Here is a 20,471-nt window from a genome sequence, read left to right on the forward strand (position 1 = left end):
TGTGACAGAGCTCCAGAGGTCCTCTGTGGAGATGGGAGATCCTTCCAGACGGACAACCATCTCAGCAGCACTCCACCAATCAGGCCTTTATGGTAGAGTGGCCAGACAGAAGCCAATCCTCAGTAAAAGGCACATGACAGCCTGCTTAGTGTTAACCAAAAGGCACCTAAAGGACTCTCAGACCATAAGAACAAGATTCTCTGATCTGATGAAACCTGAATGCCAAGCGTTACGTGTGGAGGAAACCTGGCACCATCCCTACGGTGAAGCATGGTGGTGGCAGAATCATGCTGTGGGGATGTTTTTCAGCGGCAGGGACTGGGAGAATAGTCAATATCGAGGCAAGGGTGAACGGAGCAAAGTACAGAGAGATCCTTGATGGAAACCTGCTCCAGAGCTCTCAGGACCTCAGACTGGGGCAAAGGTTCACCTTCCAACAGGACAACAACCCTAAGCATACAGCCAAGACAACACAGGAGTCACATTTTTTTTGTCACATGCGCCGAATACAACAGGTGAAATGCTTACTTACAAGCCCTTAACCAACAATGCAGTTTTAAGGAAAATACATTAAAAAAAATAAACAAATAATTAAAGAGCAGCAGTAAAATAACAATAGTTATATGCGTATTTGAGGTAATATATAGGTTGAAGTCGGAAGTTTACATACACTTAGGTTGGAGTCATTAAAACTTGTTTTTCAACCACTCCACAAATGTCTTGTTAACAAACTATAGTTTTTGTAAGTCGGTTAGGACATCTACTTTGTGCATGACACAAGTCATTTTTCCAACAATTGTTTACAGACAGATTATTTCACTTACAATTCACTGTATCACAATTCCAGTGGGTCAGAAGTTTACATACACTAAGTTGACTGTGCCTTCCCTGTAGCTCAGTTGGTAGAGCATGGTGTTTGCAACGCCAGGGTTGTGGGTTTGATTCCCACGGGGGGCCAGCCCAGAAAAAAAATGTATGAAATGTAAGTCGCTCTGGATAAGAGCATCTGCTAAATGACTAAAATGTAAAAAAATGTAAATGTAAACAGCTTGGAAAATTCCAGAAAATGATGTCATAGCTTTAGAAGCTTCTGATAGGCCAATTGACATCATTTGAGTCAATTGGAGGTGTACCTGTGGATGTATTTCAAGGCCTACCTTCAAACTCAGTGCCTCTTTGCTTGACATCATGGGAAAGTCAAAAGAAATCAGCCAAGACCTCAGAAAAAAATTTAGACCTCCACAAGTCTGGTTCATCCTTGGGAGCAATTTCCAAACGCCTGAAGGTACCACGTTCATCTGTGCAAACAATAGTACGCAAGGATAAACACCATGGGACCACGCAGCCGTCATACCACTCAGGAAGGAGACACGTTCTGTCTCCTAGAGATGAACGTACTTGGTGCGAAAAGTGGAAATCAATCCCAGAACAACAGCAAAGGACCTTGTGAAGATGCTGGGGGAAGCTATATCTATATCCACAGTAAAACGAGTCCTATATTGACATAATCTGAAAGGCCGCTCAGCAAGGAAGAAGCCACTTCTCCAAAACCGCCGTAAAAAGCCAGACTATGGTTTGCAACTGGACATGGGGACAAAGATCGTACTTTTTGGAGAAATGCCCTCTGATCTGATGAAACAAAAATAGAACTGTTTGGCCATAATGACCATTGTTATGTTTGGAGGAAAAAGGGGAATGCTTGCAAGCCGAAGAACACCATTTCAACCGTGAAGCACGGGGCTGGCAGCTTCATGTTGTGGGGGTGCTTTGCTGCAGGAGGGACTGATGCACTTCACAAAATAGATGGCATCATGAGGGAGGAAAATTATGTGGATATATTGAAGTGGCATCTCAAGACATCAGTCAGGAAGTTAAAGCTTGGTCGCAAATGGGTCTTCCAAATGGATAATGACCCCAAGCATACTTCCAAAGTTGTGGCAAAATGGCTTAAGGACAACAAAGTCAAGGTATTGGAGTGGCCATCACAAAGCCCTGACCTCAATCCTATAGAAAATTTGTGGGCATAATTGAAAAAGCATGTGCAAGCAAGGAAGCCTACAAACCTGACTCAGTTACACCAGCTCTGTCAGGAGTAATGGGCCAAAATTCACCCAACTTATTGTGGGAAGCTTGTGGAAGGCTACCCGACACGTTTGACCCAAGATAAACAATTTAAAAGCAATGCTACCAAATACTAATTGAGTGTATGTAAACTTCTGACCCACTGGGAATGTGATGAAATAAATAAAAGCTGAAATAAATCATTCTCTCTACTATTATTCTGACATTTCACATTCCTAAAATAAAGTGGTGATCCTAACTGACCTAAAACAGGGAATTTTTACCAGGATTAAATGTCAGGAATTGTGAAAAACTGAGTTTAAATGTATTTGGCTAAGGTGTATGTAAACTTCCGACTTCAACTGTACATGTGGGTTGAATTATTAAAGTCACTTATGTATAGATAATAACAGAGAGTAGCAGCAGCGTAAAAGGGGGGGGGGGGGTCATTGCAAGTAGTCTGGGTAGCCATTTGATTAGATGTTCAGTAGTCTTATGGCTTGAGGGTAGAAGCTGTTTAGAAGCCTCTTGTACCTAGACTTGACGCTCCGGTACCGCTTGCCGTGTGGTAGCAGAGAGATCAGTCTATGATTAGGGTGGCTGGAGTCTTTGACAATTTTTAGGGCCTTCCTCTGACACCGCCTGGTATAGAGGTCCTGTATGGCAGGAAGTTTGGCCCCAGTGATGTACTGGGCCGTACGCACTACCCTCTGTAGTGCCTTTAGGTCGGAGGCCGAGCGGTTGCCATACCAGGCAGTGATGCGACCAGTCAGGATGCTCTCGATGGGACCCATAAGATTTGAGTGAGAACACACTGGGAATAAGCATACAGGGAATTTAGTATTATTATTGTTGTTCTTTTTAATACTGGCTCTTCTTCTTCTTTGGTGTTTATGGTACTGTGCAGACCAACGTTAAGGTGCATTAATGCCACCTACCTGGCATAAGTGTGATAGTGACTGGACTTTGGATATAACTGAAATTCTGAAATCAAATCAATATTGGCTTCAATGTAATTCATTATGAATTCATCTGTCATTGACAGAATGTTTGTGACATTTTGCCAAAAACCCAAGTTGAAACCCCTAGAGCAGGGGTATTCAACAATTTCCTGTCTTCCACATTCAGCAGCCAAGACTGTAGGACCACGGAGGGTCTGTCTATTTTAGCTTTATTTAACTAGGCAAGTCAGTTAAGAACAAATTCTTATTTTCAATGACGGCCTAGGAACAGTGGGTTAACTGCCTGTTCAGGGGCAGCACGACAGATTTGTACCTTGTCAGCTCAGGGATTCAAACTTGCAACCTTTCAGTTACTAGTCCAACGCTCTAACCACTAGGCAACCCTGCCGCCTCGTCTATGGAGGCCAGTGTTTCTGCATCTCTGCTGTGTTATGTTGTGGGGGCATTTCACCATAGAGTTATGCCAATTAATGGTTTGTGTGTGTTGTGTTTCTCCACAGGCATCCTGTCTGCCGGCACTGTCTGAGTTCAGCTATAATCAGACACAGTTTCTACACTTTAATGGCAGTTGTGTGGCCTGTCCTGTCTGTGGACCTGATAACAGATGTAACAAATAGAGTTATTCTGTCTGTCTGTCTGTCTGTCTGTCTGTCTGTCTGTCTGTCTGTCTGTCTGTCTGTCTGTCTGTCTGTCTGTCTGCCTGCCTGCCTGTCTTCCTATCTGTCTTTTTGCCTGTCTATGTATCTGTGTATCTGTTAACCTGCCCCTGGCTCTACACCTGTGCTTACTGTCCCAGCAATGTGGCTATGGGGATGGGGAGAGGGGCAGTTCAGTGCCTAGACTGAGTTAGCCTCCTGCTGGCAGTGCATTCGGTGTATTCTGCTATACCGCCAGGAGAGTGCAGCGTACTCACCCACCAACAATGCCCAGTGTGACAACTGCCTCCCAGGGTTCGATATCTATAGGGTACTGGTGGCACCTTAATTGGGGAGGACGGGCTCATAGTAATGTCAGGAACCGAATAAATGGAATTGGTTCTAACACATCAAACATATAGTTTTTTATTCCAATAACTTTCAAGATAACCGAAGCCACTGTAATCTTAGAGAGCAGTAAGGAAACAGGATTGGTCATGATCATCCCCATAGGCCATTCTGCGTACATCATTATGTGTGGTGTTTATGTGTGGTGTTTATGTGTGGTGTTTATGTATGGTGTTTATGTGTGGTGTTTATGTGTGGTGTTTATGTATGGTGTTTATGTATGGTGTTTATGTATGGTGTTTATGTGTGGTGTTTATGTGTGGTGTTTATGTGTGGTGTTTATGTGTGGTGTTTATTTGTGGTGTTTATTTGTGGTGTTTATGTGTGGTGTTTATGTATGGTGTTTATTTGTGGTGTTTATGTGTGGTGTTTATGTTTGGTGTTTATGTGTGGTGGTTATGTGTGGTGTTTATGTGTGGTGTTTATGTGTGGTGTTTATGTATGGTGTTTATGTATGGTGTTTATGTGTGGTGTTTATGTGTGGTGTTTATGTATGGTGTTTATTTGTGGTGTTTATGTGTGGTGTTTATGTGTGGTGTTTATGTGTGGTGTTTATGTGTGGTGTTTATTTGTGGTGTTTATTTGTGGTGTTTATGTGTGGTGTTTATGTGTGGTGTTTATGTGTGGTGTTTATGTGTGGTGTTTATTTGTGGTGTTTATTTGTGGTGTTTATGTGTGGTGTTTATGTATGGTGTTTATTTGTGGTGTTTATGTGTGGTGGTTATGTATGGTGTTTATGTATGGTGTTTATGTGTGGTGTTTATGTGTGGTGTTTATGTGTGGTGTTTATGTATGGTGTTTATGTGTGGTGTTTATGTGTGGTGTTTATGTATGGTGTTTATTTGTGGTGTTTATGTGTGGTGTTTATGTGTGGTGTTTATGTGTGGTGTTTATGTGTGGTGTTTATGTGTGGTGTTTATTTGTGGTGTTTATGTGTGGTGTTTATGTGTGGTGTTTATGTGTGGTGTTTATGTGTGGTGTTTATTTGTGGTGTTTATTTGTGGTGTTTATGTGTGGTGTTTATGTGTGGTGGTTATGTGTGGTGTTTATGTGTGGTGTTTATGTGTGGTGTTTATGTGTGGTGTTTATTTGTGGTGTTTATTTGTGGTGTTTATGTGTGGTGTTTATGTATGGTGTTTATTTGTGGTGTTTATGTGTGGTGGTTATGTATGGTGTTTATGTATGGTGTTTATGTGTGGTGTTTATGTGTGGTGTTTATGTGTGGTGTTTATGTATGGTGTTTATGTGTGGTGTTTATGTGTGGTGTTTATGTATGGTGTTTATTGTGGTGTTTATGTGTGGTGTTTATGTGTGGTGTTTATGTGTGGTGTTTATGTGTGGTGTTTATGTGTGGTGTTTATTTGTGGTGTTTATGTGTGGTGTTTATGTGTGGTGTTTATGTGTGGTGTTTATGTGTGGTGTTTATTTGTGGTGTTTATTTGTGGTGTTTATGTGTGGTGTTTATGTATGGTGTTTATTTGTGGTGTTTATGTGTGGTGGTTATGTATGGTGTTTATGTATGGTGTTTATGTGTGGTGTTTATGTGTGGTGTTTATGTGTGGTGTTTATGTATGGTGTTTATGTGTGGTGTTTATGTGTGGTGTTTATGTATGGTGTTTATTTGTGGTGTTTATGTGTGGTGTTTATGTGTGGTGTTTATGTGTGGTGTTTATGTGTGGTGTTTATGTGTGGTGTTTATTTGTGGTGTTTATGTGTGGTGTTTATGTGTGGTGTTTATGTGTGGTGTTTATGTGTGGTGTTTATTTGTGGTGTTTATTTGTGGTGTTTATGTGTGGTGTTTATGTATGGTGTTTATTTGTGGTGTTTATGTGTGGTGGTTATGTATGGTGTTATGTATGGTGTTTATGTGTGGTGTTTATGTGTGGTGTTTATGTGTGGTGTTTATGTATGGTGTTTATGTGTGGTGTTTATGTGTGGTGTTTATGTATGGTGTTTATTTGTGGTGTTTATGTGTGGTGTTTATGTGTGGTGTTTATGTGTGGTGTTTATGTGTGGTGTTTATGTGTGGTGTTTATTTGTGGTGTTTATGTGTGGTGTTTATGTGTGGTGTTTATGTGTGGTGTTTATGTGTGGTGTTTATTTGTGGTGTTTATTTGTGGTGTTTATGTGTGGTGTTTATGTATGGTGTTTATTTGTGGTGTTTATGTGTGGTGGTTATGTATGGTGTTTATGTATGGTGTTTATGTGTGGTGTTTATGTATGGTGTTATAAGCTCCTGTCGTGGACCTGTCGTGGACCTGTCGTGGATGCCCTCACAGCAGGCAAGGTCAACAGCCAGCCAACAGATTAATGCTGTTTAGCAAACAACTACAACATCACCGTAGCTTTCCACTGGTAGCTCCTGTTTATTTTTAAGTGATTCTTCTCAGAGTGAGAATTAGTCAACAGAATTTCATTTAATCAGAATTGGCCATCACTATTTCCAGGAGAAGTTCCAAAGGAGTTACAGAGAACACTGAGTAATAGTACATGAAGTCGTAAAACTAGTTGTGTAGATGAGGGTTATGTGTGTATTGTTGAGCTACAGTAGTGACACTGGATATGGTTCATGTCTCCATGGCTCTTATTGGTTCAGTGACTTCCACATCAACCTACCTACTACTTCTGTTGCTCTGGGCCTTTCTACTGTTCATTGAAAGATTCTGTGAGTTTTGCCTTTACTGAAAAGAGAACACTAGTACCCCCTCAGAGAGACAACCAGTACCCCCTCAGAGAGACAACCAGTACCCCCTCAGAGAGACTACCAGTACCCCCTCAGAGAGACAACCAGTACCCCCTCAGAGAGACAACCAGTACCCCCTCAGAGAGACAACCAGTACCCCCTCAGAGAGACAACCAGTACCCCCTCAGAGAGACAACCAGTACCCCCTCAGAGAGACAACCAGTACCCCCTCAGAGAGACTACCAGTACCCCCTCAGAGAGACAACCAGTACCCCCTCAGAGAGACAACCAGTACCCCCTCAGAGAGACAACCAGTACCCCCTCAGAGAGACAACCAGTACCCCCTCAGAGAGACCACCAGTATCCCCTCAGATAGACCACCAGTATCCCCTCAGTGAGACCACCAGTATCCCTTCAGAGAGACCACCAGTATCCCCTCAGATAGACCACCAGTATCCCCTCAGTGAGACCAGCAGTACCCCCTCAGTGAGTCCACTAGTATCCCCTCAGAGAGACCACCAGTATCCCTTCAGAGAGACCACCAGTATCCCCTCAGAGAGACCACCAGTATCCCCTCAGTGAGACCACCAGTATCCCCTCAGATAGACCACCAATATCCCCTCAGTGAGACCAGCAGTACCCCCTCAGTGAGTCCACCAGTATCCCCTCAGAGAGACCACCAGTATCCCTTCAGAGAGACCACCAGTATCCCCTCAGAGAGACCACCAGTATCCCCTCAGAGAGACCACCAGTATCCCCTCAGTGAGACCACCAGTATCCCCTCAGAGATACCACCAGTATCCCCTCAGTGAGACCACCAGTACCCCCTTAGTGAGACCACCAGTATCCCCTCAGTGAGACCACCAGTATCCCCTTAGTGAGACCACCAGTATCCCCTCAGAGATACCACCAGTATCCCCTCAGTGAGACCACCAGTACCCCCTTAGTGAGACCACCAGTACCCCCCTCAGAGAGTCCTGGACCAACCAAGGACTGCATCCAACCTCTTTTGTCATCAATGTCACCACGAACATTATTATCTATTTAATTTGCTTTGGCAATGTAAGCCTACGAAAGAGAGAGAGGGAGAGAGAGAGAGAGAGAGAGAGAGAGAGAGAGAGAGAGAGAGAGAGAGAGAGAGAGAGAGAATTTTCTTTACCCTGTTCAAATAATACACTACTGTGGCCCACTAAATGCTGTTACACAATCAGTTCATGCCCTTGGATTTTTACATGAACATACGACCAACAGTATGTTTTCTTAAACTGAAATCAGGTTTTCTGTGTCAAACTGTTTTCAACTCTCTATCACTGCGCTGACACCAATATTTAAGCAATTGACTGACACTGAATTCCTTGTCTTCTTGTGTCCTTGTTGGTCCAGATTTACATTTACATTTACATTTAAGTCATTTAGCAGACGCTCTTATCCAGAGCGACTTACAAATTGGTGCATTCACCTATAATATCCAGTAGAACAACCACTTACAATAGTTGAAGAGGCTGGGCTATTCCCTGGGTTTCTCCCCTGAGGTCCTTTCTAACCTCCATGGGTTCCAGGATCTGTTCCAGTACCTACACCCTACTGTCCCAAGCCGCCGCCCTCCTGCCCCGCCTTGACATCGTTGCTAGGATACATCGCGCTCTGGTGGCCACTCACACGGTGACGTCCAGGCCCTAGGGACATGTTGCCATGACTCCAAGCAATCCAAGCCCAACTTGGCCGTTGTGACATATACACTCCCCTACATATTTATTTGTACACTGAAGCTAAAACATTTCATTTGTCTCTATATTGCAGTATTTTGGATTTGAGATCAAATGTGTCATATGAGGCGACAGTACTTAATGTCACCTTTTATTTGAGGGTATTTTCATACAAAACTATTTTACCATTATGAAATGAAATCACATAATGTATTTACTTCCCCCATTTGAAGTATTTGGATGAATTCACGTATTAAAGTAGTCAAAAGTTTAGTATTTGGTTTCATATTCCGATATATCAGCAATATTATACCCCCAGAAATATGACCCTCCCCTGTTATTGGTTATGGTGAGAGGTTAGCATGTCTTGGGGGTATGATCTTTGTGTGTCTAACTTCCTCACTCATCATTATTCCTGATTCATTCAGGATTATCTGTAATCATGGTAGCATCCACATTAATGTAGAAGTATTAAAGTAGTCAAAAGTTTGGTATTTGGTCCCATATTCCTAGTACGCAATGACTACATCAAGCTTGTGACTCTACAAACATGTTGGATGCAGCACTTTGTTTTGGTTGTTGCAAATGATGTTGTGCCCAGTAGAAATGCCATTTTGGACTCACTTTACGGAGAATCCTGAATGAATTGTGAATAATACTGTGTGAGAAAGTTACAGATGCACAAATATCATATAGCCAAGACATGCTAAGCTCTCACCATTATAATAACAGGGGAGGTTAGCATTTTATATATTACCCCCAAGACATGCTAACCTCTCACCATTACAATAACAGGGGATGTTAGCATTTTATATCATAGCCCCAAGACATGCTAACCTCTCACCATTACAATAACAGGGGATGTTAGCATTTTATATTATACCCCAAAGACATGCTAACCTCTCACCATTACAATAACAGGGGATGTTAGCATGTTATATCATACCCCAAAGACATGCTAACCTCTCACCATTACAATAACAGGAGATGTTAGCATTTTTTTTAAAGGGGGGGTATGATCTTTGTGCCTCTGTAACTTTGTCACACCTTAATATTTACTCAATATTTACTATTCATTCATGATAATCGGTAATCATGGTAGCATCCACATTAATGTAGAAGTGTTCAGAAACATATTTTATTCTTATTTAAAATAAAAGTGACTCCAAAATGACACTACATTATTTACCATTAATTTCTGTTGGTCAACATAATCTGAAACACAACCAAAACAAACTGCAAATGCTTCCAACAAGTTTGTAGAGTCACAAGCTTTATGTAGTCATTGCGTGCTAGGAATATGGAACTAAATACAAACATTTTGACTACTAATGAGTGAATTTGTCCAAATACTTATGACACCTTCAATTGGGGGGACTATATACAGTACAGAAAGTGTTTTCATTTCTAAACGGTAGAACAGATATGTATGAATGAAAATATCCTCAAATAAAAGGTGACATTCTGTACTGTTGCCTCATATGAACCATTTTAACTCAATTCCAAAATGCTGGAGCATAGAGCCAAATCAAACGTTTTAGCTTCACCGTACAAATAAATACGTAGGGGAGTGTACTGTACGTAGCACTATGGCCTGAATCCTCATCATGGTATGTCACACCATGGGCTAGGGACACCAGTATGGTGCAGAGTTTGACATGAGACTTCTGGATAATGTTCTAGTTCTGCAACTTATTGTTAGACAGTGGGGCTGCCAGCATGTTATATGATATCCAATTATGTCAATGTTCCTTTAGTAAAACAACTCAAACGGAAAAGGGAGCAGAACTTGACAGTTTGACACTTGATTTTTTGAGCTAGAAACTTCTATTGCTTGTTCACAGTGGGTTAAATGAATCCATTCAATGTATAGCCATTATATATGTAATACCCTTGAACTATTTTCTGTTGCACAAGACAGAATGGTATAATTTGTCTGCATACTGTAAGGTGTGAATAGTCAGCATTGTAATGTGACCTAGATTACTTTTTCATCTGAGTCACAGGATGCAAAGCACAGAGACTTGGCAATGAGGCCCTTTATCTACCTCCCCAGAGTCAGATGAACTTGTTGATAAGATTTGTATGTCTCTGTGTCCAGGATGAAGGAAGTAAGAGGTAGTTTCGCGAGCCAATGCTAACTAGCTTTAGTGCAATGACTGGAAGTCTATGGGTATCTGCTAGCATGCTTTTCAATGCGAAGCTAACTCTAACTTCCTTCATACTGGACACAGAGACATACAAATACTATCCACAAGTTAATCTGACTCTGGGGAAGTAGACAAAGGGCCTCATTACCAAAATCTTGAAGCATCCCTTTAATCATGTTAATGGGAAGGCTATGAGCCTATGATGAATACCGGTATAGGGTTTATGGTATCTCACAGCTATACCGGCCCAACCTCTCACTAACACTTCCATTATTTGTGATGGTTGTTAGTGTTAAATAACCTCTTCTGTATTATTCAGGGCAGTATAACTGAACCTACAATGTATTTTTTTTTAATCCTGTTTTCCATGTAAAATGAATGAGGGCCCCGCTGGCTAAGGCATGTGAGATGGGGTAGGACAGAAGCGTTAGTGTTGGATGAAAATAGACAGAACAGAGCGCAGGGAGGATGTGGTGTTTTCTTTATTTGAGGGGTTGGTTCACTACTGCTGCAAAGCAGTTCCTCCTGAAACTAACTCCTTAGACTCTTCAACTCTCTCCATAAGGTAAGTCCTCAAGGAAACCAATGCCTTGACTTCTCTAAACTGCTTCTCTAATGTAATGTGATGACAGAAACAGAATATGATTGACACACAAATGCATCTCTAACTTTTATAGTGCATCTGACAAAGTTGAGTTTTTATGTTCTGACATAAATAATACTTCCTGTTTGAGTTCTAATTAATTGTATTCACACTATCATTCCCTGGGTGGTTTGATTACACTTTATATTCAACATGGAAAACCTTGATAAGCAGCTGTTGCCTCTCACAACCATAGATTTTCACGCTAGGTGGCGCAATTGCCTATCTATGGCCCGTTCCCTTGTTTAACTTGGATGTCCACGTAACCGCGTACGTATTATGCGCGCATCTGTTGTCCAAAAAAAATTGAGAAGGAAAACTTCATAGAAATGGCGGAGGGTGCAACATCTCTGAAGGGTTTGCGAGCTCAAATGGGTAAGGAATACACTTAGCATAACTAATTATTGATGTGCCAATGTAGCTACTTAATGAAGTCGAATTTCCTCTACGTTGCTTGCTAAGTGACCCCTCTACCGGTAACCTACTCAGTTTGAACATGTTTTGTGGCTAGCGAGGTAACCTTATCCGCTGACAAAAGGGGTTGGAAGTCCGCAACTCTGATCCCCTCCGGCTAGTTTGAAAGCTAGCTGTACACCCTACTAAGCTAGCTGCATGAAAATCAACGTTTACCGGGTCGTTTATTTTGCACTATATGTAACTAGTACAACGTTCCTCCTATTGAATGTACTTATTGTAAACTAACATTAAAACCTACTCTAACGGAGTTAGCCATAGTAGCAGAACCAGAGAGCCAATCCTTCCTTGTTGGATCCAAAATTAAATGTAATCACCGGTTGGATCGGATCTGTGTTGCGTGCGCGCTGTTGAGGCGCCATAAATTGCTACCTAGCTAACGTTACACATCAAACTTGTTGAAATAGTTGCCTAATTAGTTAGCTAATTATTAACTAAATATTTTTTTTGCCAATAAGCATTGTTAACTTAGCTAGCTGGGTAGCTAACTTATACAGTTAGCTAGCGTCATAACAGTGCCTCTTTTCTGACTAGCTAATTTAACTAACATTAGCTACAGTAGCTACCTTATGGGTCATCTTTGACATCTCCAAGTTCAAACTAGGAGTTAACGTTAGCTAATGACTTGCTAGCCATTGTCTGCGAAGGCGCAAACCGTATTTTGTGGTTGGCTAGCTAGCCAGTTTAATCAGATGACCCTGGAGAGGGCAGTTTATTCGAGTAATGTCATTACATTACGGTAGCTAGCTGATTAAGGAAGCAGTTTTCCAACTTGTCTAGCTACTAGGCTGCACGAAACTGTAGTGTAAACTACACAAATTGTCTGTTGGCATGTTAAATGACGCTAGGCTAATTCTAAAACAATTATGTGCAAGTAACGTTAGCTACGTAAGTATTGCACATTTTTTTGTGCCTGTCTTAATGCCCAGAAAGGACGTTTGTTGTGGTATTCCTGAGGGCTTTGTATGAGAGTGTTACTGTGGGCTTTGGATGTTGACAGGTTTTGACCTGGAACTGGGAGGTGATTGGTGGTTTCATGGGATTTGAGAGGAAGTTATGATGGTTTTTGTGTGTTGCTTGCCTACCTAGCTAATTCCTCTCTAGAGACAAGTCACCAATGCACAGTTTCCCCTCATTGCATGTGGCTCATTGGTATTCAAGCAGTGAAGAGAATCTGAAATTAAAACTATTTATTTAAGCTTGTTGACATGTGACAGATTCTGTTGTCTTGGCAAGGTAGCTAGCTGCTACATTTATTTAACCTTTATTTAACTAGGCAAGTCAGTTAAGAACAAATTCTTATTTACAATGACGGCCTATGAACAGTGGGTTAACTACCTTGTTCAGGGGCAGAACTACAGATTGTACCTTGTCAGCTCAGGGATTCGATCTACATAACGATGTCTGACGTGATTTCAGACACTGAACCAAAAGTCCACAAAGCTGCTCATGGGATGATAAGACTTTGTTTGTTTGTTTCTTGGGTATTTGGTTCCACTTTTTCACTGTGCAAAATTGCTGTATAAGCCAACACTTTTTCTATGTCTTAACATTGTTTTACACAGAAGTTATTTTACGTCGTAAGCTGGGCCCCTTCCTGAGTGGCAGCCAAATGCACAGATGTTTACTGTGTGTCTGCATCAGAAGGTCTGAATGCCCAGTTTGTTTTGTACTCAAACTGTTGGACTGGGCTGAAATGCTAGTCTTTCTTTCCGTCAACATACCAGGTGTGAAGGGGTGTTTCTGAAAGTAGGTCATATCTTTTCTTCATCCACTTTCTCATTCACTATTTTCACTCTGAAAGCTATATCCACTGAAATATGTGTCTTTTGTGAAAGTATTTTCCAGAGATATTCAATCTTGCCCGTCAGTGGACTGCTGAGAAAGAGGGTGATGTGGGGAGGTTTGAAAAACCCAACCGCACTGTGTTCATACATAGGAAGGCTAACAAAAGAATGTCTGGAATCCAGTACAGCGTTAAAACACACAAATACTTGGTTATCTCCGCAAGATTGTGGGTTGTACCTACACTGTCATTATGAGTGCAGATCAGATGCTTGTGACTGGAACCTAGCAAGGCTATCTGAATCCTGGCTCTGCCTGGCCTGAAGAATCAAAAGCATGAAAAATATTTCTGAATTGTTCTGAGGGAACCGAAGGAGGAAATTGTTTAGCCTTTTTTTGTGCAGAAACTTATAGCAATGAAACAGAAACAACTAGTTAGGAGGAGCTCCTCTCATCCCTGCCTTCTACAGGAGGTTAACCCTGAGTTCAGAGGTCATGACCTGCTACAGTCTGAGATTGCAGAGCCCCCGACAGTGACACGGTTTGGTTCCATGGCAGGCAGGTCAACTCTTTTTATAGGGTGAATAAGAGCTGATTCATGTGTTGCAGTAAAATATCATGGAAGTTTGGATGTGCCCACTCATGCAAAAGCCCTCCCCCCCCATCCTCTCACCATGGTGGAAAGATTTGGGAAGGTAAAGTAGGCTACATTATTTGAATAAGAGGCCAGTCCATGGCCCTCCCATTCTGACTACATAGTAAGTGACTCCCTGAAAAGCAAAGATAGGCCTAGTTTATAAAATCAGCAAAAAAAGCATAGTCCCCTTTTCAGGACCCTGTCTTTTAAATATAATTTGTAAAATTAACAAATAACTTCACCGTTCTTCATTGTAAATGGTTTAAACACTGTTTCCCATGCTTGTTCAATGAACCATAAACAATTAATGAACATGCACCTGTGGAACGGTCGTTAAGACACTAACAGCTCACAGATGGTAGGTAATTAAAGTCACAGTTATGAAAACTTAGGACACTAAAGAGGCCTTTCTACTTACTCTGTAAAACGCCAAAAGAAAGATGCCCAGGGTCCCTGCTCATCTGCGTGAATGTGCCTTGGGCATGCTGCAAGGAGGCATGAGGACTGCAGATGTGGCCAGGGCAATAAATTGCAATGTCCGTACTGTGAGACGCCTAAGACAGGGCGGACAACTGATCGTCCTCGCAGTGGCAGACCACGTGTAACAACATCTGCACAGGATTGGTACAGCCGAACATCACACCTGCGGGACAGGTACAGGATGGCAACAACTGCCCGAGTTGCACCAGGAACGCACAATCCCTCCAGTGCTCAGACTGTCCGCAATAGGCTGAGAGAGGCTGGACTGAGGGCTTGTAGGCCTGTTATAAGGCAGGTCCTCACCAGACATCACCGGCAACAACGTCGCGTATGGGCACAAACCCATCGTCGCTGGACCAGACAGGACTGGCAAAAAGTGCTCTTCACTGACGAGTCGTGGTTTTGTCTCACCATTGGTAATGGTCAGATTCGCGTTTATCGTTGAAGGAATGAGCGTTACACCGAGGCCTGTACTCTGGAGCGGGATTTCTGAGGTGGAGGGTCCATCGTGGTCTGGGGCGGTGTGTCACAGCATCATCAGACTGAGCTTGTTGTCATTGCAGGCAATCTCAACGCTGTGCGTAACAGGCAAGACATCTTCCTCCCTCATGTGGTACCCTTCCTGCAGGCTCATCCTGACATGACCCTCCAGCATGACAATGCCACCAGCCATGCTGCTCGTTCTGTGCGTGATTTCCTGCAAGACAGGAATGTCTGTGTTCTGCCATGGACAGCGAAGAGCCCGGATCTCAATCCCATTGAGCACGTCTGGGACCTGTTGGATCAGAGGGTGAGGGCTAGGGCCATTCCCCCCAGAAATGTCTGGGAACTTGCAGGTGCCTTGGTGGAAGAGTGGGGTAACATCTCACAGCAAGAACTGGCAAATCTGGTGCAGTCCATGAGGAGGAGATGCTCTGCAGTACTTAATGCAGCTGGTGGCCACACCAGATACTGACTGACTGACTTTTTGATTTTGACACCGCCCTTTGTTCAGGGACACATTATTCCATTTCTGTTAGTCGCATGTCTGTGGAACTTGTTCAGTTTATGTCTGTTGTTGAATCTTATGTTCATACAAATATTTACACATGTTAAGTTTGCTGAAGATAAATGCAGTTGACAGTGAGAGGACATTCATTTTTTGTTGAGTTTAGATGCTTTGTATCAGTTGGCTGTATAAGCATTGAGCCTAGGCCTATCCACTCCATTGTGCTTGTTGGCCTGCCATGAGTGATGCTGATGAAACGTGATGTGTGGGTTACACATCTGAGACAGTCCTTGTGTGAACCCTAACGAGCCCAACTCTGGTCAGGGCATTCTGTCATTAGCCAGTGAGAATGGAGCTCAACCTGCTGTCGTCAAGGTGTCATCATCCTGGTGGCTCTGGAAATAGCCCCGGCTTACCTCTGAGTAAATGTGTCCCTAATAATCCTGGACAAGATCTGCTGTGTGTGTGTGTGTGTGCACCCTCATCACAGCTGTGCCCGGTGAAGGCTGTCATTATTAGACAGTGTGGACACATTCCCCTCCAGTCATCTGCAGTACTGCACTTCCTGCTAGCCAAGAAACACCCAACCACTGCTACTGCTGGGCCCCAGAGGGAATGAGAGGTCACTTCACTGAACTCACTATTGTCTCTGACTGATATTTGTGTGTGTGTGGAGTGGTGTGTGGTTGTGTTAAGAGTGGGGTGGGGGGGCTGTAGTTGTTACTGTTTCTTTGTGCCCTGTCTACTGACGAGTGGCTGGACTCTATGCTTTATTTTTGGCTGACTGGTACTGAGCACTGAGGTGTTAATCTCACTGTGGCTTTGGACAAGAGGCACGAACGCAGCAGTCAGCATGTCTTCCTCAGCAGTGGCCCAATGTACATTTATTGTGAATAGTATATAATTTATGAACAAAAGGTTATATGCCTCATACTCTTTTTTTAATATTGGTGTTCATTACCCATAGTGCTTTGAAGTTAGACATTTCCTGTTTGAGTACTGGTGGTTTTGTCCGGCTGTGAACAGAACTGCAGCTGCATGATGGTGCAGGCTGGCCTGCTTCCTGTTTATGACCAGTGACTGCCCTGTCTGTGGAGCCATGATGAGTGTTCCAGGACAAGACAGGAGCCCCCTGATGAGTTGGATTTTACTGCCTCCCCTAACTGCTCTGCTTAGGGGATGTTTCCTAGCCTAGCTAGCCTAATCAATATAGCCAGTCTATTTACTATGTTGTGTGTGATTATAGACAGCAAAGCTGTTGCAGTGCATACTGTACCCTAACTGCCTAATAGGATAAGTTGGGTACTACAGACTAATCGGTTGAGGTGTTTCCCCCATCGCAGCAATGTAGTGCCGCTGCATAGGCTAATTAAAATTGTATGTCCTCTATGGTTTGATGAAAAAAAAAAAAAGTAGGTTGTTTTTAAACATATTGTATATTGTATTTTAGTTGTGGACATATAATAAAAAAAAATTTCCCCAGGTTAGTCTCATTGTTAGTCTCTTTTACAAGAGAGACCTGGCCAAAATGGGTTAGGGTTAAATCAAAATGGGTTAGGGTTAAATCAAAATGGGTTAGGGTTAAATCAAAATGGGTTAGGGTTAAATCAAAATGGGTTAGGGTTAAATCAAAATGGGTTAGGGTTAAATCAAAATGGCAGCACACAAAGTTGCAGACACATTTACAACATAAAACACGAAGCACTACAGTTTTAAAAAAACATACATGTACATACAGAAAAGCAAGATGGTTTGGGAAAGTGTGGTGCAACTGTGGGTCAAAACATTGATAGCCCTCTTTTATTTTCCATCATAGTGTTCAACCTAACTTTAAACACATTTTTAAATGGGACGAGCTCCTGTCATTTTAGGACCTTTTCAAGCTCGTTCCAAGTGGAAGGGGCAGAGTCCTAAAAAGCTTTTTGCCCTAGCTTTGTACGGGCCTTAGGCACAATCAACTAGACACAGTCATCTGTGCACAGATTATAGTTTTCATTTGACTACTAGACAATGTAGTTACAAAAGTAAAATGGTAGCTGTCTCAATATGGCCTTATAAATAAAAATGTACCAATGATTTAATCTCTGAAGAGCTAACGAAGGCCAACCCACTCATGTAGAGGGTACAGTGATGTGAGAGCTTTGGAGTTAGTAACTACTCATGGCTTTTATTTGTATTTATTTTTTTATTGCAGAAAAACCAGCAGACAATGGCAAAATAAATGCAAAACTCTTTCTGGATGCTCAACACAAAAAGTACAGTTAATGTGTTTTTTGTTTCATCGGGTAATGATTCGCAGGGTAATACTTATGGATCATTCTGAAAGAGACCTCTTTGACCTTGTTAACGAGCAGGTATTTGTGTGGTAATAACCAGACTTTTTCCCAACAGATATTATTGACAAATGTATTCCAGTAAGTTGTGACATGAGGAATTGATTCTATATCCCTTTGAAATAAAGCAGGGATGGATCTGTTGTTCTGAGGGAGCATGGAGAAACACATTTTCCCTATTGGAGAGTCAACTGGATTAAGTGAGGGTATGTCAAGAAGGTGAGGTCTGGTTACACCTCTAAATAACATGAGACTTCCAGATGGAATAGCATCAGACTATGGCGAACTCTCTAGGTGTGACAGGGATATTGTAAAGAGAAAAATTCCTTATAATGATTGACAGTCCTTCTGCATTAAAATGTTGACTCATCAGCAGGATATGATTATTAAACCAGTTCTTTAAAAAAATAGACTTGTTTCTATACAAAATATCCTTATTGTTCCAAATGAAATACCTATGCTGGGAAAAATTGTTTATATATTAACGACCACGCTAAGAATACTTGTCTATGAAAAGCAGATCATTTTGTAGGAATCTAATCATTGTTATAGTTACAAAGTAACATAAAATTGAAGCCACCTAAACGGGAGAAGATATGAGGGATGAAATTCCAAATTGAAGTTGTATTCTTTAGGAAATGTTTAGCCCAATTTATCTTAAGTATTATTCAAAGTATGAAAATCGGAAAAAAAAATGAGACCACCATATTCATGTGTTCATAGCGACAGATTTCGTAATATAATGTGTATGATTTTTCCAGATGAAGTTGAAAAGCACCTGGTCAACCGGTTTACTTATTTTGTTAAGATGTAGGGACTGGGCTGCATAAGTAAGTCTGGAGATACCTTCAGCTTTAGAAAGCAATACTTGACCTTTTCAAGGATAAATCCCTCAGCAACCAATGGTTAAACTTTTCTTTTCAAAAATAGGTATGACATTTAATGAGCATCTTGCCTGTTGATCCTTAGATCAACATGGTAATCCCAAGGTACGTTACTTTTTCCTTGACTGGAATATTGCATATAGAGGGTATCACACAGTCTTTAACAGCAACAATTCACACTTATTAAGGCAAAGACCAGATGCTTTGGAAAAAATATTTATCACATCGACTGCTCTAGGAATCTGGTCAGCATCTTTCAAAAAGAGGGTGGTGTCGTCTACAAGCTTACTGGTGATGATATCTCTGTCAGCAATAGAGATCCCTTTTATATCGCTGGATTTAACAAAACTTGTAAAAGTTGGGTTGCAAGCAGGAAGAGTTAAGGTGAAATTGGGCAACCTTGCCTAGTTCCTTTTTTCAATTCTAGGAAGAGTGCCATGCTCTAATTTAATGGAACTGTTCCCATTCGCCCCATGTTAGTGTCCAGCATGCGTAATGATGTCACAGGGACAAACGTACAAGATATCACCATAATCAATTACAGGCACGAAAGTAGCGGAAACAAGCCTCTTTCTCTCTTCAAAAGAAAAACATGACTTATTATGAAAATAAAAACCCAACTTGAACCTTCGATGTGGGTTTTAAAGGTGAGACACTCATCTATCAAGAGACCCAAGTACTTGTAAGTTGCTTCTCTTATACTCTATCTGCATAGTGACTATACATGGGAGAGTCTGAGGTTTCATCTTAGATTTTGTGAAAACCATCAACTTTGTTTTTTTCAGCATTTTAAAAGCCACTTCAGCTGACCAAGCTGAGTCTGGACAATAGTAAAGGCAGATTGCAGTTCTTCAAAGGCCTTATTCAATGTTGCGGCACAACAATAAATAACTGTCGTCAGCATAAAAATGAAAACTAGCATTTGACACCATTATTATACCAACATTATTAAAGGGATTCTTCGGGATTTTGGCAATGAGGCCCTTTATCTGCTTCCCCGTAGTCCGATGAACTCATGGATTCCATTTTGTATGAGTCTGTGTGCGGTTTGAAGAAGGTTGCTAACTAGTGATAGCGCAAATGCTAACTAGCGTTAGCGCAATGACTTGAAGTCTATACCCATAGATTTCTAATTGTGCTAAAACTAGTTAGCATGCGCTCGCAAAACTTCCTCCAACGTTCTTCATACTGGACACAGAGACACAAAAATGGTGTCCAGAAGTTCATCTGACTCATTGCCAAAATCCAGAAGTGTCCCTTTAATATAAATAGTGAACAGTGGTCCTGCCCCCTTCTGGACAGTTAACCTATCTGGTGACTTGCCATCAGAACTCTGTGTCCAGTTTCTGACACACAGCTTTTGAACCAAGAGACTGCCTGATCAGATAATTTTGTGTTGGCAAGTCTTTGCAACATGTCATGATCAACTGTGTCAAATGCCTTTGACAGATCGATTAATAAGGGTGCCGTTTCTTGTCCATGGCATCAATGATATAATTAACAACATTTGTTGCTGCAGTAGAAGTGCCATGCTGTTTTCTGAAACCTGATTGAAACGTAGATAAAATACCATTGAAACGTAACTCCAATTGACATCGGCTAGGCAGGCAAATTTGTTGTGTGTGTGCTAATGGTTTTGCTT

General features: G+C 41.8%; 1 protein-coding gene across 9 annotated transcripts in view; it reads left to right on the top strand.

Moving 5' to 3' along the window:
* The first annotated feature begins 11,518 nt into the window (after positions 1-11,518).
* The window catches only part of LOC115205295 (ensconsin), a 45,713-nt gene continuing 36,760 nt past the window's right edge, over positions 11,519-20,471 (top strand). For all 9 annotated transcript variants that reach the window (XM_029771101.1, XM_029771102.1, XM_029771105.1 and 6 more), the window contains exon 1: positions 11,519-11,623. In XM_029771101.1, the coding sequence (XP_029626961.1) occupies positions 11,578-11,623 (46 nt within the window). In that variant the 5' untranslated portion in view covers positions 11,519-11,577. The remainder of the gene's footprint in view (positions 11,624-20,471) is intronic.

The sequence above is a fragment of the Salmo trutta genome, chromosome 13 (assembly GCF_901001165.1).
Source record: "Salmo trutta chromosome 13, fSalTru1.1, whole genome shotgun sequence".
NCBI classification, from domain to species: Eukaryota; Metazoa; Chordata; class Actinopteri; order Salmoniformes; family Salmonidae; genus Salmo; species Salmo trutta.